At 36.4% G+C, this 21,209-nt stretch overlaps 4 protein-coding genes across 6 annotated transcripts; 3 read left to right on the plus strand and 1 right to left on the minus strand.

The window, feature by feature from the left end:
- Positions 1-5,669, plus strand: STM (KNOX/ELK homeobox transcription factor). Its single transcript, XM_012235899.4, has 4 exons — positions 1-1,130; positions 1,590-1,833; positions 4,652-4,896; positions 5,246-5,669. The coding sequence occupies exons 1-4, from the start codon at positions 717-719 to the stop codon at positions 5,447-5,449; spliced, it is 1,107 nt and encodes a 368-aa protein (XP_012091289.1). The 5' UTR covers positions 1-716; the 3' UTR covers positions 5,450-5,669.
- Positions 5,670-6,341: 672 nt separating this feature from the next.
- Positions 6,342-10,773, plus strand: LOC105649292 (Ribosomal protein L4/L1 family). Of its 2 annotated transcripts, XM_012235900.4 has the most exons (10): positions 6,342-6,494; positions 6,596-6,683; positions 6,830-7,003; positions 7,107-7,168; positions 7,257-7,383; positions 8,562-8,710; positions 8,967-9,074; positions 9,206-9,325; positions 9,801-9,974; positions 10,357-10,773. In XM_012235900.4, the coding sequence occupies exons 3-10, from the start codon at positions 6,898-6,900 to the stop codon at positions 10,456-10,458; spliced, it is 948 nt and encodes a 315-aa protein (XP_012091290.1). In that variant the 5' UTR covers positions 6,342-6,494; positions 6,596-6,683; positions 6,830-6,897; the 3' UTR covers positions 10,459-10,773. The 2 variants fall into 2 exon arrangements, with proteins under 2 accessions (XP_012091290.1, XP_020541320.1); XM_020685661.3 differs by lacking the exon at positions 6,342-6,494 and having other exon boundaries at positions 6,511-6,683.
- Positions 10,774-11,539: 766 nt separating this feature from the next.
- Positions 11,540-14,366, plus strand: LOC105649293 (chromatin remodeling protein EBS). The gene is made up of 5 exons (XM_012235902.3): positions 11,540-11,827; positions 11,949-12,291; positions 12,390-12,458; positions 12,997-13,135; positions 14,009-14,366. Exons 1-5 carry the CDS (start codon positions 11,731-11,733, stop codon positions 14,033-14,035), a joined length of 675 nt encoding a protein of 224 aa, XP_012091292.1. The 5' UTR covers positions 11,540-11,730; the 3' UTR covers positions 14,036-14,366.
- A 2,126-nt stretch (positions 14,367-16,492) lies between these two features.
- Positions 16,493-20,951, minus strand: LOC105649295 (O-fucosyltransferase 15). Of its 2 annotated transcripts, none has more exons than XM_012235906.4 (10): positions 20,391-20,951; positions 19,440-19,559; positions 19,249-19,342; positions 18,975-19,036; positions 18,761-18,849; positions 18,222-18,342; positions 17,976-18,119; positions 17,534-17,868; positions 16,974-17,214; positions 16,493-16,881 (listed from the first exon to the last, which is right to left on the minus strand). In XM_012235906.4, the coding sequence occupies exons 1-10, from the start codon at positions 20,823-20,825 to the stop codon at positions 16,573-16,575; spliced, it is 1,950 nt and encodes a 649-aa protein (XP_012091296.1). In that variant the 5' UTR covers positions 20,826-20,951; the 3' UTR covers positions 16,493-16,572. The 2 variants fall into 2 exon arrangements, with proteins under 2 accessions (XP_012091296.1, XP_012091297.1); XM_012235907.4 differs by having other exon boundaries at positions 19,470-19,559; positions 20,391-20,949.
- Between the last annotated feature and the right edge of the window lie 258 nt (positions 20,952-21,209).

Below are 21,209 nucleotides of genomic sequence, written 5' to 3' on the forward strand. Positions count from 1 at the left end.
TACCTCGATTTGATCGTTCCTTTCTTTCTCTCACTTTGCTTCTCTATAAAACTTTCTGTTTCTCTCTCTTTTCTTTCTTTGCCAGTAATCGCAGTGCATCAGTGGCAGTGCAAGAAAAGAGGGGGAGAGTTTTCATCGGGAAGGTAAAGCTTTACCTCAGTGCCTCAAAGATAACAAACACATTTTCATTTTATGAACCACCACCGCCTGCCTCTTCTTCTGCTCCTGCTACTATTTCCCTCTCTCTCTCTCTCTCTCTCTGTTCACCCCGCGCGCGTGCGCTCTCCGCTATTTTCATCTCCAACTCCCCCCTCTTTCTCCTACTCACAAACAGAATTCTGAGATTAATGCTTTTAAATCCACAAAGATAAACGCCCTAATGCATTTCCCCAAGGAAAGGCAAAACTGAGCACTCTTTAATTGGCAGACCTAGCCAAGAGTGTAAAACCCACAAAACTGACTCACTCGCTACTCCCACTACTATCACTCTTTAGGATTTCCTGTAAAAAGGCTGTTTGTTGAAGCATAAATCTCGGGAGAGCACTGCACATACAATATAACAACAATCTTTTAGAACAAAGAGATTGCGTAGGAGAGAGAAACACCCGATTCAAAGAAAGAAAGACACATATCATGGGTAAAATTGTTAGTACTACTGCTATATAGCTAAGCACAAGCGAACAACTAGGAACGGATAAGACACTAGTGTGTGTTGTATGTGTAAGAGAGAGATAATGGAGGGTGGTTCCAATAGCACTTCTTGCATGATGGCTTTTGGAGACAACAGTAATGGACTATGTCCTATGATGATGATGCCTCTCATGACTTCGCATCCCCATCATCACCATCATCATCCTCCTCCTCCTCCTCCTAATGCAGACTCATCATCAAATACCCTATTCCTTCCTCTCCCACCTCCCACCAACCATCAAGACCAAAACCGTAATAGTAGTAGTGCTTCTTCTATGATTCTTGACGATCATAACAACACCACCACCACCACCACCAACACCAACACAAGCTGTTATTTCATGGACAGCAACGATGGCTCTGCTGCTTCTGTCAAGGCCAAGATCATGGCTCATCCTCATTACCATCGTCTCTTGGCTGCTTATATCAACTGTCAAAAGGTGAAAACTACCTAGCACAATTCTTAGCTCACTCTCCAATAAGACAAAACCCGAAACCCTTAAATCTCCATCTCTTTGTTTGTAAGTAGGCGCAGGTACCCCTTGCTCGCGACTTATTTCTCTCATACGGAAACATAGTGCATATCTCTTCCTTTTGTGGAAAACACAAATTGAGATATTCTCATGTTGCAAAGCCCCTTGAGACAAGTCATAATCTTTAGTTGCTTTTTTGGTTTCTTTGAAAATTATGGATCTGTCCAAAGAAAATTTTCCTACTCGAAAGCTTTTTGAGTTCTTCACTTTATAAATTGAAAATTTTTGTGCCAAGAAAGTGAGAGGTCAAAATGTTTTTGAGTAGTATAATATAAGATAGAGACACTGGTGGTGTATATTTGGTCTCTGTTTTTTCTTTTTATCCCTTCTTCTTGGTCATACAGATTACACGTGTGAAATCCTCAGGTTGGAGCACCGCCTGAAGTGGTGGCTCGACTAGAAGAAGCTTGTGCTTCTGCGGCAGCAATGGGCCCGACTGGCACGAGCTGTGTAGGTGAAGATCCGGCCCTGGACCAGTTCATGGAGGCTTACTGTGAGATGCTTACGAAGTATGAGCAAGAGCTTTCGAAGCCCTTCAAGGAAGCCATGCTTTTCCTCCAGAGGGTTGAGTGTCAATTCAAAGCCCTTACTGTTTCCTCTCCAAATTCCGGTGATAATAATCTCTCTCTCTCACACTGTTTGATGCGTGTACTTGTAGGTTTTCTTAGATCTTCTAACCCTGGGTTTTTTATATGGAAATATGTTTTGCATTAAAATAATCAGTCATGCATGTCTTTGTTTCCAAGAAGGATTAATTAACAACAGAGAAGAGGTTGTTTCCCGAAGTGGGTACTTTCTTTTTGGTCCGTTCCCTCTTTCTTCTTGATGCGAACTGAAACTGCGTTAGAGGTGTTAGGGTTATGTTAAATATTCCTTGCTTTAATTCTCTTCTTGATGTTTGTGTATTTTAATGTGTTTTCTTGGTTTCTCGTGAATTCTACTTGCTATATTGGTAGGTACCGACACATTTTTTTGCACTTTTTAGGAAACAGAAGGAAATATCTTGTCATTAGTTTTTTGCCAAGTTAATATTGAGCCTTGTATCATACTGCTCAAAGGAACTTGACATATTTTTCACTGTTCCATCTTGTACCGTGCTATTGCCAGCCCTATGGAGGTCGCCGATGTGATATCTGGTAGCTGAATATTCAATTCCATACAAACGTTCCATTATTATACATTGATCTAGCTGATAAGGCTGGGAAGATAGACATGTTAAAACTAAACATCGATCAGACGAGAACGGGATTCTGGTTATTCAGCCCATGACTTTGAAAATTTAGGGTTTCCGGGAGGACATACATAAAGGATCGGAATGATTTTGGACACACGACACACCTTCATTCAAGGAAAGAAAACAGAAAAAATTTGAAATCTGGACACAGGTTTTTAGGTGGAACTTTCATTCACTTTTTCCCCGTACGGAATTATACAAACAAAGTTTACAACTTGAGCAGTAAATATTTAGAAACTGGCGGAGAAAATTGCTGTCTTGAGTTCGTACTTGTTACTGGAAAATCATTTCATTGTGCTTACTAAGGTAGGAGCGAGTGCTTTTTTTATTCCTTCTCTGGAGAGATTCATGCAGCCACACTTGGAAACATCTTATGGAAATTCAATTGGACCATTTCTTTTGGGGAGATATTCATTATTTTTCCATCAATCCTTGGAAAAATTGGAAAATTGGAATAGAGTCACGTATGGAACTGCCAATTGTAAAGCTTGTGTGATGCTTCAGGAACTTTTCTCTTTTTTGTTATTGGTTAAACAATGCCTCCTCTTTATTTAAATTATTGTTTCATTTAAGGCTTCAATCTGCTTTGTGATTAATATTTGCATTCAAGTGAATGCTTGTAGCTTGCTTACGTCTGGTCTTTTTAAATGCTCATATCCACTTTTCTATTGCCTTCTTCTTGAACATCAATCAAAATAGCAAAGTGATAAACTTAAGATTAATTTGTGGATTTCAGTTTTTATAATGTAAGGTCGATTCAATAAATGTAGCATATGGCATTATTTGTTTGTTAGATGAAGGTGAAATGTGCTGTCTGAAAGATAATACATGCTGTGTGTGTGTGTGTGTGTATTAGTATCAATTTGATAGATTTTAAGTCATTACATCAGTCTTATTTTACGCCTTTGTATTGCAATCTGACTTCTCAAGGGCTCATTTATTTTCTCCTTACTTGGGAATGTTGCTTTATTTTGTTTGTATGTAATGATAATGGATATTACTTGTTCATTATGCTGGTACTCATCATTAATCAGATTGGAAGGTGTTGGAGAAAAAGGGCAATTTATTAGTCTTGTAGTTTGCGAGCAAAAAATATTTGCAACATCTAAGCATCTCGAGTATTTGCTTCATTTCCTAGTCTAACTTTTTAGGAGATATGATATTTTGTTGTTCTAAATAATATAGTTCCTGCAAGCACCATGAAATATGTTCAAGTGATTAAAAGAGCTCCGACTCACATGAATATAAAAATCCTTATTTAAATCGATTTTGGTGTAGCAGAAATGAAATGGTTAGTGCTTGTGTGTTCGACCGCACCATGACAGCAATTTAATGCAATCTTTATCCAATTGATGAACAAATGTTAATGGATGTGCAGGAATACGGTGTAGAGAGCTAGCTATATTAGTTTTTTTTTTTTTTTTTTAATACTCGTACTTTGCTTATTGGCCAACCTATGAAATGGATCTTAGCTGTATTTCTGAAGAAATCCTTGCCCTCTCAGAATTAGGGGAAATCAGCTGATGGGTAGTGTCATGAACTACTGGGGCATTTTTTCGACATCAGATTCTTGGTCCAATATGATTTGCCTCGATGTTTTTGTGTCTATTGTTGTTGCTTGATTTTATCGGTTGGATTACTGTAAGCTTTCATTGGAAAAGAAAGTAGTAACGAGACATGTCAAGAAAAAGCATATAGTAGATCATATTTTGCAGTTATCTTTCTTCTATACATTATCTGAGTTAGTTTTTGATATGTGAACTTCAATAAATATTTGTCACTCAATCTTTTGACATTGTAGTTAAGCTAATTTTTGATAGTCGAAAATGGGAAAAGAAGGCAAAAAAGGAAAAAGATGAAGACCAATTGAGAGGGAAAAAAAAAAAAAAAAAAGAAACTGAACTCTATGATGTCAAGCAGCTAACTTCCAGTATGCAAGAAATCTCAATGATGGGAAACAATAAAGTTTGCATAGTAATGATGGTCCAATTAGAATATATTTAAGCTTGAGGTTGTGGGATAATTTAGTATATGGTCTATTTTTCTGGAACTTTATGGGTAAGTATGCCATTTCATTACTATCGTAAGCTGAAATTAGTACTGAAGAATGTTTGGGACTTGTTAATGCTACTTATGGTAAAACTAGTTGTTTAGTGTTTTCTGGTGCTTACCTTTTTTCATGTTGCTTTCATAGCTTGTGGTGAGGCTGGAGAGAGGAATGGATCATCTGAAGAAGAAGTTGATGTGAATAACAACTTCATAGATCCCCAGGCGGAAGATCAGGAACTGAAGGGTCAGCTTCTTCGCAGGTACAGTGGATGTTTAGGCAATCTCAAGCAAGAGTTCATGAAAAAGAGAAAAAAGGGGAAGTTACCCAAGGAAGCCAGACAGCAGTTACTGGATTGGTGGAGCAGACATTACAAATGGCCTTATCCATCGGTATGCTTACATATTTAATGTACATATATCATCCAACTAATTCATGGTGCCAAAACATGCAATATATCATTCATGTGGATTGCAATTGCTAAGTAATGCTTAGATGGTCGTGGATTCGGCACGGAGAAAGATACTTAGCTTAGGTTTTGCACGATAAACTGGGTGAATGTTATATCTAAACAATAAAGAACGCATCGTAGTGGCATAGAACTTACATCATTGTCATTCGAGTTTGATTGCCTCTGAGCTGAGGAGATAAAGTATTATCATTTTATTTGTTGTGACATGTTAATTGTATGATGAGTTGTAATGGCTGAAGCAAGCAATATGTATTGCATGTGAATTACAGGAGTCACAGAAGCTGGCCCTAGCAGAATCCACAGGCCTGGACCAGAAGCAAATTAACAATTGGTTCATTAACCAGAGGAAACGGCACTGGAAACCATCGGAGGATATGCAGTTCGTAGTGATGGATGCTACGCATCCTCATTATTACGTGGATAACGTTCTTGGTAACCCTTTCCCGATGGACATCTCTCCTACATTGCTGTGAAGATGACCGGATAAATATAAATTAATATATAATCAAATAGTATTATATTTATATGTTACTGCAATTCTAATTGTTGGAATGCAGGTGGATTTGTATTTACACCTATAATCTGACATGGAATTTATGATATGTCGTAGTATCTATATCATGTAACTGAATGCTGAGCCAGCCGGCCAGCCGGTGGTTCTCTTATTTACATAGTAAGTTTTGAAATTTGTAACGTTGTTCTTTTTTCTTTCTTGCTAACAAGGTATCCATTCATCGCGTTGATGAGAAATTCGCAACGTTCTTGTTTCAGAATTTTTCAGGGTTAAGGTTATACTTTCATTGAATAGCACTAATTAAGTTCATTTATAATTAATTGATGGGTTAGGGAATTTATAGGTACGATATGCCTTTCATAATACCACCATTATAATTAAGACATTGCTTGGGTAAGGGTGTAGAATCCTGGATTAGTGGAGTTTTTTGGACTTGCTTCAGGTATTTTTTTAATAATAATAGATTTATATTTGCTGATAAAAAAAACAAATTAGGACATTGCTTTTAAGGATCAAATTGGTCATTTGAGGGAAGTTTTTGCATTTTGTTTTAAGGATGAACTTATATATTAAATAAATAAAATCAGTTTGTGATGTAAACAAGGGTAGACAGACTATTCTTTATATACGTAAAAGAATATTTTTCTCATTTATTTTGTGTTGATTTTCAATTTACATAAAAAATATAAAAAATAAGTTTAAAAAAATGAAAAAAAGAATATTGTTTTTCAAAATTAAAAAACATAAAATGGTAACAAGCACCCCTAAGTTTTTTTTTCACACAAAAAAATCACTGTGGTGGGCCCACATCTGAACTTAAACCAAGCCCAGTTTGGAATAACCACCAGCCACTCTAACCACTCAAACGTTGCCGTTTTAGAATAACCTAAAAACCCCTAATCGTGGTCTCTCTCCCTCCGCTCTCCCTTTGACCTCTCAGAGATCTCGGTTTCCAGTGCAAGCTCTATTGTTTTTATTCTACTCGTAATTGTTTTTATTCTTAAGTGAGTTTTCTTACTTTTATTTTTTTAGTATGAGAATAAATATAAAAACAAAAAGCTTCGGGGTATTTTGTATGTTCAGCCGCAAATTTCCTCTTTTACAGGCTGAAGTGCCTCCGATCAAAGAACCAGCCTATCAGCTTATCAGTCACCGATTGAAAGCTGCTCCTCGAATTTGATCTGCAGGAGAAGGTTTTTGGTTTCTTCTTTTCTTTTCTTTTCTTTGCCTTATCATTTGTCAGTTTACAGTTTACAGTTTTCTTCATCTGCTCGTCTTTGTACGAGACATTTTGTCGAACACTTAGTGGGCGTTTATTTTGCTGTATTCTTTTGTACAGATGATCATGTGAGTGTGACACTTCCTTATTTTGATCGGTGGGGTATATCTTTTCTATCTTGTAAGATTATGGCAGTGTCAATATCGAGAAGGATTTTACGTTCTCTTGGGTCCTTACAAGTTGGACGCTGTAAATCTCCATGTCTCGCATATCACTCATTTCAGGCTTCCCAAGGTAAGGGCTATCTCTCTTATTGCACTATAACTTGGAGTTGCTTGCTGGGAATATTTGGCGAGTGTTTGCCTGCCTTTAAATTTTTTTGACACCTTCATGACAGATTTTTGCGGCCACGTCTCCTGGGGTTGCTTATTTCCTGCTGAATCTTCTAGCTTTATCAAGGTACTTTATCATCATTTTCTGTATTTCTCGGGGAATTTATTTTTGCTAGCGAAGAAAGCAGCTAATTTTACATGTTGTTATAATGTAGGGTGAAGCAGCTTCTCTCCCTTATCGGAGCTTTTCAACATCTATTCTGACTCCTGGATCAAGTGATGGTGCATTCCCCTCAGATTTGTTATCCACAAAGGCTGTGCTAACACCAGAGCGTAACATAGGTATGGGAAGAGAGCAATTTTACAGGCATGATGTTATAGGTGATTCACTGCATGGATTGAAATTAGTGACATATACTTGAGATATTCATTTCCTGAGCTAAAAGCATAACTCAAACTTCTAGTGTTATTTGAACTAGGTAAGTTATTTAGTATTTTTGTAAAAGAAAACTATGAATATCAAATATTGAAAAGGATTGATATATTTTGTTCTTTTGGCTGATGATCTATAAGCAATTCCTGAACACAATGCTAGTTTAATCTACCAGAGTGAATATAAGCTGTATCTATGATAAAGCTTGCTGACTCCAAGTTCAAGACGACTTCCTAGTGATGAGCAAAGCTCGAATCTGTATTATCATCGATTAAACTTCTGTACATCCAGAAAATAGAGTTTTTATTTTTTATTTTTACTTCTTTTTATCTTTACGAATGTCTTTGCATGTTTGAAACATCATTTTCAACATGCAATCTAGTAATGCCTTTAGATGCTTGTGGATTGTCTTTCTACATGCTTTTTCGGGGCTTTCTTGGATTCTTTAAGAATTGCCGTCATAAATGGTGCTTTCCAGCATTTAGTTATGATTTTTATCAATGTAGAAAAGTTTTATCTCAAAGTACACTTTAAAGTTTCTAATATCTGTATTAGCATGTTGTAATAGAGAAAATTTATTTTCTTAGCATAGACTTTTAAGCTTTGTTCATGAGATACTAATGAACTTTAAGATATTTCTTTTGCCCCCTTTTGTGTCAAAATGCATCAAGTTTGTTATATTCTGAAAACATCATATTATTTCTTGATTATTTTAAAGGTGCTTGTACAATGGTGATTACATATTGTTCACTTGAACTATTATCAATCACTGTCAATGCCTGCCATTTTCTTATGTTATTGACAGTTAAAGGTAGAATAATTAAAGTTCCCTTTTCCTACAGTTGGATGTTGCATACCTAAGGTGTGACTCTTGAGTGTGGTTTCAATTTGCTGACTTATTATATTAAATCTGTTTTTTTCCTGAAGAATATAAAAAGTGATGTTTTCTCGTTTCGCTCATGTCTAGTAAGGCACACACTCCTTGTTTTGCTTTGAACCCATTCTAGATTTAGCTTTCATCTGCTGTCTTTTATTTTTATTATGTGCCAAAATTGGTAAAGTTTATTAATTTTATGTTGTGATATAGGACTTTATCAGGACCTGGTAATTCCAGTGACAAATTTTCTCAACGAGGACAAGGGATTTATGGTTTTGGCTGGTGATGTTTTTGACGTGCCCATTAAGAAGCATATTGTTCATCGTGTTGTGCGGTGGCAACTTGCAAAACGACAGCAGGTGGTGCTCATCCATAATTAAAAGCTACAAAAAGATTTGGTTTTGTTGAGAATCAGTTTCTGGTACACTTGTGGCTTAGGGTGTCCCATATGCATATAATTCATAAAAGCTGTTAGTTCTGTTTCTGAAGGAAGCTATCTGATGAATTATTATTACTTCCAGATACGATAGGGATATGTTAATTAATTTCTACTACAGAAATCTGCAACATGTAAAGTAGGAATCAGTAATCTCATGTAATTTGAGCTGTCTACAGGGAACACATTCAACAAAAACTATCAGTGAGGTTAGTGGGACTGGGAGAAAACCGTACCGACAGAAGGGTACTGGTAGAGCAAGGCATGGAACATTGCGCGGACCACAGGTATAGAACCTATTTTGCCTGTTTTAGTGATCAGGTGGTCAATTCTCCTCTCTTTTTTTTCCTTGTTCTTTTTAGAGATATGTTGTTCCTGTGATTTTGCTAGATGTTAATGTCTGATGCTTTGGTTACAGTTTAGGGGTGGTGCTGCAATGCATGGTCCTAAGCCACGGAGTCATGCTATTAAATGCAACAAGAAGGTTAGGCGTCTAGGACTGAAGATTGCTTTGACGGCTCGTGCAGCAGAAGGAAAGGCATGTATCTTTGTCTCTCAGTTATTTAATTTTGCATTGATCTTGTGAAAAGGTCAGAAGCTTATTTTAGGTAGTCTGTCTGATTACTATCCATTGTATAAGCGGCTTATGTTCTTGGGACAGATGCTGGCTTGTTTTTGATTATCATTCTCAGCAGGCTTTTTATTGTCTGCATTGCCATTGTTACTTGTTACACCTATGATGCCAGTTTAGACCTCATGCGAGGCTTTTATATTTTGGGAGAGATGCCAGTTCCCTTTGGATTATCAACATTTTTCTCACCAGACCTTATAGGCTGTATTGTTGCTGTTACTTGTTACATAACTACTATTCTGTCAGATTTAACAACTGTAGTTGTCTTGCATTTTCAATTTACATCTTTTAGATTCATCTTTAACGAAAGCTTCTATATTCAAATAATTTTTTTCATCCATGTATGAAGTAATAATCTTAAAAACATACCATAAATGTACAGCTGCTGGTTTTTGAGGATTTGGAGGTCCCAACACATAAAACTAAGAATATTGTGAACTGTGTTAAGCAAATGGAAGACACCAAGAAGCTACTGGTGGTGGATGGTGGGCCCATTAATGAAAAGCTTAAGTTGGCTACACAAAATCTACATTATGTCAATGTACTACCATCAATTGTAAGTTGTGATTCTCATCCTTGTACTTTTATTGGATAATAGTTGGATATGGAATGACTATGCGGTCTGGATCTTTGATCTATTTTAGAATAGATAGTGTTTGATCCACAATCTGTGTATAAAACCCAATGAGCTTACTCTGCTGGGATAAAAGCATGGAACAGCCTCTTAGAATTTCTTGAATTGTTGATGTGTATGCAGGTTAATGAATTAAACCTAATTTCATTTGTGAATTCTCTTTTGCAAGCGAATACTTTGACTATCATCTATTCATGATAGTCGTAAAGCCTTGTATTTCTTTTTCTCAGCTTACATGTTCAATATTCCCTGTATAGCTAGACATGATCGCATCTCTGAGCTTAGTTTGTTCTGTTCTTTTCAGGGTTTGAATGTCTATAGCATCCTGCTGCATGACACACTAGTGATGTCTCGTGATGCTGTAAACAGGATTGTTGAACGGATGCACACTCCCATTAATCGATAAAGTGAAGTCTTCATTTTGTTATCCAGAATAACATGTAGCATTTTTTTTGCTAAAAATATGGAACCTGCAACTGGGCATCCATTTCCTTGTTCTAGTTTTGTCCATCGACTAGGATTTTTAATTTTTCCAGTTGAATTTTGGTGAAAGGTTAAGCACGCCATGATGCAGATTTTGCATATGGTTCGAGGCAAAAAAATATACTCCACTTCCCAATTTGGTTATCTTTGTTTGGGTTTGGGCACTGGTGACTTCAATCTCGTGTCGCTCACATTTCAAAATACATATTGAATTTGAATGCTCTTTTTTGCTTTTCAATTTTGGACGATCGATGGCCCATGTGGCGTGCACTGTCTTAATCATCGCCATCTCTTCTTCCTGTATGTCCCTTGTCTGTTGCATGTGGATTTCTTACTAGGAGACTGCTTATGGTGTTCTAAGCTCAGGAAAATGTCCACGATACGCTTAAGCTGATAAACATGCCCATTTGGCCATAAATTTGACTCGGCTAACCTTGTACAGCCAAAATTAGCGCATTACATTAAAAAAAGTCATGCTTGCTTCTTGTTTGTAACTAACCAGACAAATGAATAAATAAGCAAGTCCAAAGAGATTGTTAATAATTGTCAAAGAGAGAGAAGACTTGAAAGTATTTTTATCCTTAAAAAACAATTATTGTCATACGTAACTCTTTTAGATTTCAGAGTTTTTTTTTATATATAACAAGGAGATTTAAAAAGTTTTTTCTATTCTAATAGTGATAAAAAAAATATTTTTTGGCTGTTAAAAAATATTTTTTAAAAATGGTAATCAAAAAGGGGTGTGTTATTTTGTTGTTAAATGTTGCCAATGTTTTACGCCATTAATTATAAATACTGTGTTAATATGTAAATTGATTTTTTTTTCCTTCTAACATCAATTTAACTTTGACTTTCTAATCAACGGCTTCGGCTTTTATTGAACTCGAATGCTAAAAAGGAGATTAAAAAATAAAACAAACAAAAATGTACCTGCTAATTGCTAACTGAACATATTTATTATTATTAATTAACCACACATATACTAATATATATATATATATATATAATTTACAGTAACTAAGCCTAAGGTCAAGGGTCACAGTTCGCTGTCTCCTCTCTCTGTCTCTCTCTCTTACCTCTCCATGAGACGAGCCAGTGCCTAGGGTTCCTCTCCCTCCAACCTTCAAATTCCCCATTTCTAATCTTCTTCAAATCTTACATTATCCTAACAAAGCAGGAGAACCTTACGTCTTCCATGGCCAAAACCAGACCTGGCCTCATCTCCAAGCCCAAATCTGGCAAAAGAGAACTCGATTCCTACACCATTCGCGGCACCAACAAAGTTGTCAAAGGTACATGTACAGTTCCATACATGTATGCATGTCTATACATATACGTATGTATTTACTATGGGTATATCTGTCTCGTGTACTTCACAAATGCTTGCCTTTTTAATTTTTTGGTGTTTGGCAGTTGGGGATTGCGTGTTGATGAGACCATCGGACACCGGGAAGCCACCATACGTTGCCAAAATCGAGGGGATCGAGACAGACAGCAGAAACAATGTCAAGGTAAGGGTGAGGTGGTATTATCGGCCTGAGGAGGCACTTGGTGGTCGCAGGCAGTTTCACGGCGCAAAGGAGCTCTTTTTATCCGACCACTATGATGTACAGAGTGCTCATACTATTGAAGGGAAGTGTATAGTTCACTCTTTTAAGAACTATACCAAGCTTGAGAATGTTGGGGCTGAGGATTATTATTGTAGGTTTGAGTATAAGGCTGCTACTGGAGGCTTTACGCCTGACCGGGTCGCTGTGTGAGTTTTACTGATTTTCTGGTTTCTCCTAATGTGTTTGTTTCATCTGCTTACTGTTGATTAAGATGTAATTCGTTTTGGCTTTTGTTTTCTTGAAGATATTGTAAATGTGAGATGCCGTATAACCCGGATGATCTTATGGTGCAATGTGAAGGTTGCAAAGATTGGTAAAGTTCATTCCTTCTCTTTTAAAGAGTTGAAGATTAGTATTAGTTATTCCAAAAGAATGAAAAGGAAATGCTTTATATACTGATACTCCTAAACACATTTTTGAATGTGTGTATCTGAAAAAGTACGGCGACTGTTAGCATCAAACTCTGTATATGGGCCCATGTTAAGCAAACAGTAGTTGGTTTATGAATTTTAGCAAAAAGAAAGAATCAATAGAGTAGTAAAGAGCTTACAATTATTTAATAGAATTTAAGTACTTAACCTGATCTTAGGGTAACATTTGAAGAGATGTGTTGCTTTCTAGACTTGTTTTTTCCGTTCTGTTTTGTCTTATAGACCACAATTTTACTTGGTTTTTGTTTGGGTTAAGTTTTATCAATGAAACTTTGCATCATACTGGGGCCTTTTTGCTTATGATGATCCAATTCTATGTTGGTATGTTTCTTTGTGTCAAGACTGCTCTTTGAGATGTGAAATTCTTTTCCATTTAAGATCGACATTATTTTGACATGATTCTTTACATGTTTTCTGTAGGTACCATCCTGCATGTGTTGGCATGACCATTGAAGAAGCAAAGAAGTTAGAGCACTTTGTCTGCTCTGAATGTGCATCAGATGAAGATTTCAAAAGATCACAGAATGGATTTTCTTCATCACCAGCAGCTGATGGCAAGGTGAGACATTTATGCTTTGGCTGTTCAAATGCCAGAGGTGATTAGACACCTCCAAGTTTTCGAGGAAAAGAGATTATTATCCAAGAATCATTGGTCGACTATTTTGGCGTATATTTCTAGAATGAGCTCATTTGAACAGTTATTTTTATTTCTGAATCCACATTTTACATTGTGTATTGATTTTTCTGCTTATTGGTTGTGCTTGAATACAAGCTTGAAACTGTTTGAAAGTGTGTCTTGTTTTTACATGTGTTTTAATGAAATGGATGTCATTTCAAATGGGCTGATTTTCTAATTAAGGTGTCTGCCTCTGCCATGAACCTTCTCACCATTCATGTCCCAACACGTCTTAAGAGTGCTGAAGGACTGTATATATGAACCTTCTGTGGATTGGGTTCCCATCTTTCTGTATGATGGCTGTTATTTTACATGTCTCGTATCATATTTGTCTGATAACTTGATGGCACTACTGTGTGTGAACCTTCCAATTTTGCCCCGTTTTTTCCCTCTTTTTGTATTTAGTAATTGCTCTGTCAAGCTTATCTGCCTCAGTTCATTAAAGATGACTGTCAGCACTTCAGTTTTCTGATTTTAAGTATTCAAGATTGATTCAAGTATTGCACCCATCATTCATTGATACCTTGGAGTTCTTTCCCTAAGCATCATTTTTTATCAAATATCAGTTCACTCAGTGTCGGATTTTCTAAAATATCATGTGGGCATTAGAATGATTTTCATTAGTCATGATATCAGAATGTGAAACAAGAGGATTTGTTTTGGATATTATGGAAGGCTTGTTCTTGGTCAGCACAATTTGTTTTCAGGAGGTTCTTTTGTAAGTTTGGCTTTTTACCATATTCTCTCTACTTGCAGGTAGAAACGAAGCGACGGAAGAGGTAGAATGCGTTTAGGGGGGGTTAACAAATAGCATGGGGAGACATGGCTCTTCATGCAGATTTAACTTATAGAATGCTGTGTGGGATGTATAGTGCAGAGAACAGTGGCATGCTTTGCTCAAACTATGGGCCGTCAGTAATTTATGTGTGTATCTTGTTATATATGAAGCTGTTCTAGATTTAGGACATCAATTCTGTTACCAATTTGTTCAGAAAAAAGAGGCTTTATTTTCAGCAAGGCTCAGACGTGAACCTAATGTTTTGAGCAGACATCTTTTGAGTTTGTGACAGTCAGTACAGTTGCTCATTAATTTATTTTTCCAGAAGTAATCTAACTTTACTTGTGTCGCAGTTACTTGTAAGATCATGATGTTTTGCAACCCCAATTATATGATATCTGGACTGCCAATTTCTGAGCAGTTGGCTGCAATTACGAGTTGAAGTTGGAGGGCCAACTTAAGGAGCCTGCCAGGCAGCAATTTTGTTTTGCTGTATTTTTCACACAGGTGCCCTGTCATGCTGTGGCACAGCATTTATAAGGACGAACTGTCATTGTATTATCCATGATATGCAAAACTCATGATACTGGTCTGTCACCGGAGTTAGCTGGATTTTTGCCTGTTCTGTTAGATTCATATGTCACTCGGGCAAGCTCTGCAACTTCCTTGGGAATGAACCTGTAGTTGCATCTTTCTTGGAATGTCATTCTCAGGGTTTCGTAGGCTAAGTAGGTTTTACTTTACACGTGTTCTTGCCCCTCCTGTCGGCCTGTGTCACCATTTGCCAACGCAAATTGAAATAAACCAGTTATTTTTCACATGATGTTTTACTGGCATGCTTCTTTTGAATGATTTTGCAGTCGGGAAACTTGAACGTTGCGGTACATGGTGAATTCGGAAAAGCACTTGTCAATAATAATATAATAATTTTTAATGAACATGATAAAGTTAGACGTGGAAATTGCAATGAATAGACATACAAAGTGGAATTTGTAATAAATTAAAAATAAAATAAGAAAAGACAAGAAGAGAAAAAAAAGAGAGAGAGAGAGAGAGAGAGAGAAGGCAAGCCTGATACATGCTAAAAAAAATAAATGAATTATATAGTAGGTTTATTGCTAATTAGCAATAATTATATAAATAATTAAAAATTCTAGAAAAATCAAAATATATTTATAATTAGTTTTATATTAGTAAGAGAGAATTATTTTTTGGCCTTCACCCATAAAATTAAAGTCTCTGCAAATTAGAGACAAAAAGAAAGAATGAATTGCATTACTTTCTTTTTTTTCATTATTTCTTTCCTTTCCTATTCAAATAATGCGGGTGGGACCAAAATATTTATATTTTAGGATTTGCCTATTATCAAACTAATTAAAAAAAAAAACTCTTATTTGTCGTAAGAGTACTTTTACTATTCACCAAAAAAAAAAAAAAAAAGTAATACTCTTTTTAATTGTCTTGATCCAATACGTTAGAGGCAATAATTCTTATCCTGGCTTCATGTAGGGCATTAATCTTAGTCTTACAGCGTGCAAGCTTTACGTTTGCATGTAAAATAAATTTAAATTTACCGAGTCCTTTTGCCCAAAAGAGCGCCAAACGCCGTTACTTTCCGATTCAAGCGTAACAACCAACATTAGACAATTTCAATTTGATCCGCTTCAGACCTTCCTTCCAGCTTGTTTTCTTTTGTTTTGCCTATTATATTGGTATGCTTACGTAGACTGCTATAATGCCTTTTAGAAAACAAAAAAATCAACTTCTGTCATACCCTTGCTTGAGACTCATTAGGTCACATGTCCTTTATGTCCAGGAGGCGGCAGAAAAACAAAAATGTCAAAAAGTTGTTTTTTTTCATTCAAGGTGGCGAGGATAGGATAGCATGCCCAAAAATTTCTTCATATAATAAGCTGTTACTACAGTGACTCTGTCTCCAACATGGTTTATAGAGAATCTAGAAGAGGAAACTTTCATTGTCAGTAAGAGAGTGTGTAACTGAAAGAAGAAAGAACAGTTTATTGGTTCTTTCAACCGCAACTTCATCTGAAATATATAACTAAAAAAGAAAAATCGAAAGGTCACAGACCTAAGATCTATATAGAAGATCAGGTGTTTTCTAAATACGAACTGAATATTCGTTTATGAGAAGGAAAGCATAAAAAATAAAAAGAAAATTTTCTTCTGTTGCAAATCCAAGGATGGAAAACTGTCTGGCGACAAATTTTCTTTGTTTGCTTTGCCCTTGAAACAGAAATAAAACAAGTAGGTGATTACCGTTACAGCCCTTTGTCTTTGCAACAGCCTATGCCTTCTGGAAGTTTCCTTTTCAAAATTCCTTTCTCCTTTTTGGTTACTATTGTTAGAAGAAAAATTCTCGGCTACAGCTAATACGTAGATCTCATTTCACTCTTGCCAGAATGGATCCCAGTAGCCTCTCCACTCCTTTCATTTAAACGAAATGAACGAGAGAAAAAAAAAAATAATAATAATAATGAATTTATGAATATCACTAGTTCCTATCTCTGCTAAAAGAATAATTTTATTCTGTAAAACACATACACTCTTTACACCGTGGAAATCTGTAAACACTCCTTGCCACAGGCCTTTCAAAAACGTGTTTAGTTTGTCTAACTGCTTTCCTAACTCTTTGCTCGAATACTTTCCATTCAATGGTGGAGTTCTTAGTGAAGATGGCAGCCAGTCTCCGCTTGTTTGGCCGTATTGTTGGCATTCTTCCTCCGCCATAATATGTTCGATATCCGGCAACCAAAGATGACAACTGACTCCCTGAGTCTGTCATGGCAAATGCATCAGAAGCAGTGCAGGCTATGAAGTCCAGTGCAGCTAGCTGCAGAAGAAATAAGCTCATCACGCACTAAATATAATGGAAAAGAAAAGCTAACTAAACTACAAATCAAGAGATATTTGCAATTTTGTTACCTGAGATGAAAAGTTTGAAAATGGTTCAAGTTCGGTTGCTGAAAGTAATTTCTCTTTAGTAACTAACTTAGGATACAAGCTGGTTAAAGCAGCCAATCTTGATTGCCCTCCATATATATTTGCACCAGCCACAAATACATGTGTCTTACGGGTGAAACCAAGAGCGGCAAGCATAAGGACTGCTTCTTCAGGAGTTAATGGACATAGGCCTTCTGACCTGAGCATTGCAGGAGAAGGTAGTCTGCAACGAGTAAAACAATTTACTGAGAAAATAAAACAAAGTAATGTTAATGTAAACGTTTTCCCTTCCAAATGATATAGCAAACAAGTACATAGTCCTCTTCAATGATTCTGTTAGAAGAAAAAAATTTTACATCCTTAAAATATGAAATTGCCATCACTTCAAGGAAAATAAGATTAATCCAGAAAGATTATGCGCATGTGGTAAAGGCACCTCTCAATCCAATGCACTGTAAACATGACTACCCGCATCTCATAACCTATATATATGCATATGCATACGTACAATCACAAACAGCAAAAAAGGCAGAAGAGCATACATTTTTGTCTTCTTGAGAAGCGTCAATGCAGGGAAATGGATTTCGCGATATGCTTCCAGCAGTTTTCTCTCTTCTTCACCCCCACCATATTCACATAAAGAATGTGCTACCATGTCAATTTCAAACCTCAGATGCAGAGCTAGATATTTTGAAGATTTCCCAGAACGACCACCACTTTCCTTCATATTTGATTCTGCATAAGGTCCAACAAGATAATGATCTAATGGCCCAGGATGAGATGCACGTTTACGCAATCTTTGGAGCAGCAAAGCGCCAGTTTGTTGTATTTTGGGAACAAATTGCAGTGCGTGAAAGTTACATCTGCATCGAAGTCTCTAGATGAAGTCCCCATATTAGGAAGAGCAAAGTAGGAAATGGGGAGAAGAGATAATGGCATATATCATCACTTGTTATGGACTAGAAATGAAGGACAAGCATTCACCTGCAGTTGAAACGGTATTGGATCAAATGCCAACCGGTTCCCAAATCCAATGAAATGGACGACTCTATTTTTCAGCAAAATAGGGAGAATATTTTTCAAATAAAAACTTGGCTTGGACTCTTTCATAATGTCTGCATCAGTAACCTGGTCACCATTTGAAATATCACTATTACAAAAAACCTAAATGAAATGAAAACTAATTTTATTTTTGAAAAGCTCAGAAATTAACTCAGCTATGAAACTTACCACACTCCCAATTGCCTCCAAATCTAGTGATCGTAGTTCCTCCGGGAGTTCCTTCACTATCCGAATATCAGGAGTCAGGTAATTAATAAAATGCTCTTCCTGATAGATATCGCTGAATTGACTACGAAATATAACATTGACATAGTCAATTACTTTTACATCTAAATGATATCATTTTATGTAAGAGGTAATTACTTGTACTGCCTAAATTATGTAATAGTACATGAGGAGGAGGCGAAAGGGAGGAAGCATTGCCATTTATAAATGGAAATAGTACATGACAGAATAGAAGTTACAAGAAGAAATACTTCAACCTTTTAAGTAGCATTCACAAAATTACGATCACGTCAGTTGTTTGAAGTGAGAACTTTTTTATATTAAAGGAAACCCCTTCAAGTGTAACAGTGGAACAAGCAATAACAATAGAGCAGCAATAATGACAGTTATAGTTTATCCAACAACCAACAGTCTATTTCCCGAAATACACAAGTGTGGAGAAATAGAGATATATGAATGTAGAGAAGAAGGAAACACATTACCTCACATCTCTCCAGACACTACTGTACATAAACTTAGGAATAACAAGAGTTGAATTCAGCAACCGAGCAACAACAACAGCATTACAAACCTGCTTTGAAAACAATTGAGTCATATAACAAAAGAACATATATTAACCCTTCAGAAGCAAAAGAGGAATCACCTAAAATTATGAGATTAGGCCAGATAAGAACATTGGTTGAAGGCATTACTTACAGCTACTCTCTGCTGGTTCATCCCACCATTAGCTGTGACCAAAATGTAACCATTACTTCCCCCTATTAAAGTAAGATTAAAAAATATCATGTTAGAAACAGCTTTCACGACCCATAATATGCATCTTATCATGCATTTTTAAGATATTCATAACATATATTCACATAAACATGCCTTGCAGACACCTGCAAATGCAAACATCAAGTTGCATGTTCAAGCCAATATGCACACTTAAATGAAAATGTAGATACAGACGGGTGAAATAGAGAGTCACCACTAGGTTCCCAACTACGTTGATCAGCACAAGGTATCCAAGCAGAGGCCTCGATATATGGTTCCTGCCACAAATCCTTTGGCTCACGCTTATTCTGTCACCATTTGTAATAACACAAATGCAATCAGTTACCACACAGGGAAAGAAAACCTACAGATTGAAACTAATTAGCTTCCCATACAGATACGGACTAGATGATAACTGATTTGATATTCAATCACCTCTGCCAGGGCATGAGCAGCCAAAGCCAACATCCTTTCATAGGTACCTTTTTGTGGTTTTTTTCCTTTGCCAGGCTTTCTCCATTCTGTCTGCACACGTTCCAAGTATATAAACAACAAATAACCAAAGAAACTAACAAGGGAAAATAAATAAATATGCATCTTGAATTCTTTAAAAAGAAATTGCTGCCCTTTATAAATTCTGAGAACGTGTATTCAGGGTTTGAACCTCCCCAGTATCAGGCTTTTTGCTTTTTACTGTTGTAAAGGTTGGATCTTTAACAACTCTGTTGTTTTACCCCTAGGAGTATTAAAGTATGTCATCCTCTTTTATGTAAATATTTAAATTATTTTACATGAACAGAAGAAACAATTTAGGAGTATTTCTCAAAGAAGGGATTAGTGAACTACATATGTCATACCAGTAGCTTAACACTAGCAGCAAAGGTCACACTAGCAGATGTCATGTTCCTTGCTTGCTTACTTTCATTTCATACTAGTTTAGCTTGGAGTTTTGAAATAGTACCTGGCTCCAAATAACAGGACAAAAAAATTCCCATTTTTCCGGAAATGCTATAGCTAAATTCAGTAGTGAGACAAATTTTAGCTAAAAGTATTAACATCTTCAGTTTCCCAAAAAGAAAAAGGTGGGAAATTTCTTCAGTCTGCTAGTTCAAATATGAAAGGATAAACTTTTTCACTGTCATTTATTCATATCTTGTAACCAAAACAAAGTATTCATAAACCACTCTCTACCCATAAAGACCATTAAATTGAATCTCAAACAGGGGGGCAAAAACAAGTAACTCCTACATTATCTATAAAAGTAATTGAATAAAATTGCAAAGCAAGCAATTATTCTCTAAATATTTCTTCCAGTAAACTTTAGAATAAAACAGAAAAGTAAATATTGACACATACCTTAACGGAAACTGAAATAGAAGAAGCAGAATCTTGAGAAGAGTGATTCTGTGGATCAATTATTCGATGATCTTGAAGCCGTAAAAGCATTAACCAATTAACAATGAAAAACAAAACCAGCAATCCAATCACAGTTACCAGTCCTTTCACTCTCTTTCTTTGGTACCACTCTACCCTCCCTCCTTTTCTCTTGACTGTCCTATTTACCTGCCTCTGTTTCTGATCCGACAAAAAACCCAACAATTTTGACCAAGAAAAAGGCATGCCATGTTGATTATAACGGGGTGATTGTCTGGGCGAGGATTGGAGGTTCATAGAGGAGGAGGAGGAGGAATTGGTCCGGCTGTGGATAAAACCGGTTTTCTCGGTTCGATCTGAAACTGAAACCAATGTATCTGAGAGTTGAAAGTGGTCGTCTGTTGATGAGGGAGGCATCTGAGTCTAGTTTTGAAGATGAAAAGAGAAATTTCAGGACAAGGAGAGCGAGGGAAGCGGGAGCTCCTTGCTCGCTGTCTGAATTTTTCTTTTACGGAGATAAAAATGGTCCGCTATTGCAGGGCTAAATGTAATAGCCCACGACGACCAATGAGGTTGATTGACGCTATTCAACGACAAGTAGGACCCACCAGATCATAACAGACCTTTGGGAATTGCTTTGCTTCCGATTTCAATTCTTTTACATTTCTTACGGTACTAACTACCCAATTAAGGATTTATGATTTAGACTTTGATGGATGTCCAAATTTGAATCAATTTCAAATAATTCAACATTTTATCTTGTTTCTATTGGTAAAATTCAGTCTTTTTATTAATAAATAT

The sequence above is a fragment of the Jatropha curcas genome, chromosome 11 (assembly GCF_041381405.1).
Source record: "Jatropha curcas cultivar XTBG-Jc1 chromosome 11, XTBG_Jcur_1.0, whole genome shotgun sequence".
Taxonomy (NCBI): domain Eukaryota; kingdom Viridiplantae; phylum Streptophyta; class Magnoliopsida; order Malpighiales; family Euphorbiaceae; genus Jatropha; species Jatropha curcas.

What these genes read in the sequence shown, in the direction of transcription:
- STM (XM_012235899.4), top strand. Translation starts at nt 717, where the DNA reads ATGTGTAAGAGAGAGATAATGGAGGGTGGTTCCAATAGCACTTCTTGC. An exon ending in TGTTTCCTCTCCAAATTCCG is followed by an intron (nt 1,834 to 4,651) that starts GTGATAATAATC and finishes TTGCTTTCATAG; the next exon opens with CTTGTGGTGAGGCTGGAGAG. An exon ending in ACAAATGGCCTTATCCATCG is followed by an intron (nt 4,897 to 5,245) that starts GTATGCTTACAT and finishes TGTGAATTACAG; the next exon opens with GAGTCACAGAAGCTGGCCCT.
- LOC105649292 (XM_012235900.4), top strand. Translation starts at nt 6,898, where the DNA reads ATGGCAGTGTCAATATCGAGAAGGATTTTACGTTCTCTTGGGTCCTTA. An exon ending in AACTTGCAAAACGACAGCAG is followed by an intron (nt 8,711 to 8,966) that starts GTGGTGCTCATC and finishes AGCTGTCTACAG; the next exon opens with GGAACACATTCAACAAAAAC. An exon ending in TCAATGTACTACCATCAATT is followed by an intron (nt 9,975 to 10,356) that starts GTAAGTTGTGAT and finishes TGTTCTTTTCAG; the next exon opens with GGTTTGAATGTCTATAGCAT.
- LOC105649293 (XM_012235902.3), top strand. Translation starts at nt 11,731, where the DNA reads ATGGCCAAAACCAGACCTGGCCTCATCTCCAAGCCCAAATCTGGCAAA. An exon ending in CACCAACAAAGTTGTCAAAG is followed by an intron (nt 11,828 to 11,948) that starts GTACATGTACAG and finishes GGTGTTTGGCAG; the next exon opens with TTGGGGATTGCGTGTTGATG. An exon ending in CACCAGCAGCTGATGGCAAG is followed by an intron (nt 13,136 to 14,008) that starts GTGAGACATTTA and finishes CTCTACTTGCAG; the next exon opens with GTAGAAACGAAGCGACGGAA.
- LOC105649295 (XM_012235906.4), bottom strand. Translation starts at nt 20,825, where the DNA reads ATGCCTCCCTCATCAACAGACGACCACTTTCAACTCTCAGATACATTG. An exon ending in AGTGTCTGGAGAGATGTGAG is followed by an intron (nt 18,343 to 18,760) that starts GTAATGTGTTTC and finishes TATATTTCGTAG; the next exon opens with TCAATTCAGCGATATCTATC. An exon ending in CAATACCGTTTCAACTGCAG is followed by an intron (nt 17,869 to 17,975) that starts GTGAATGCTTGT and finishes GACTTCATCTAG; the next exon opens with AGACTTCGATGCAGATGTAA.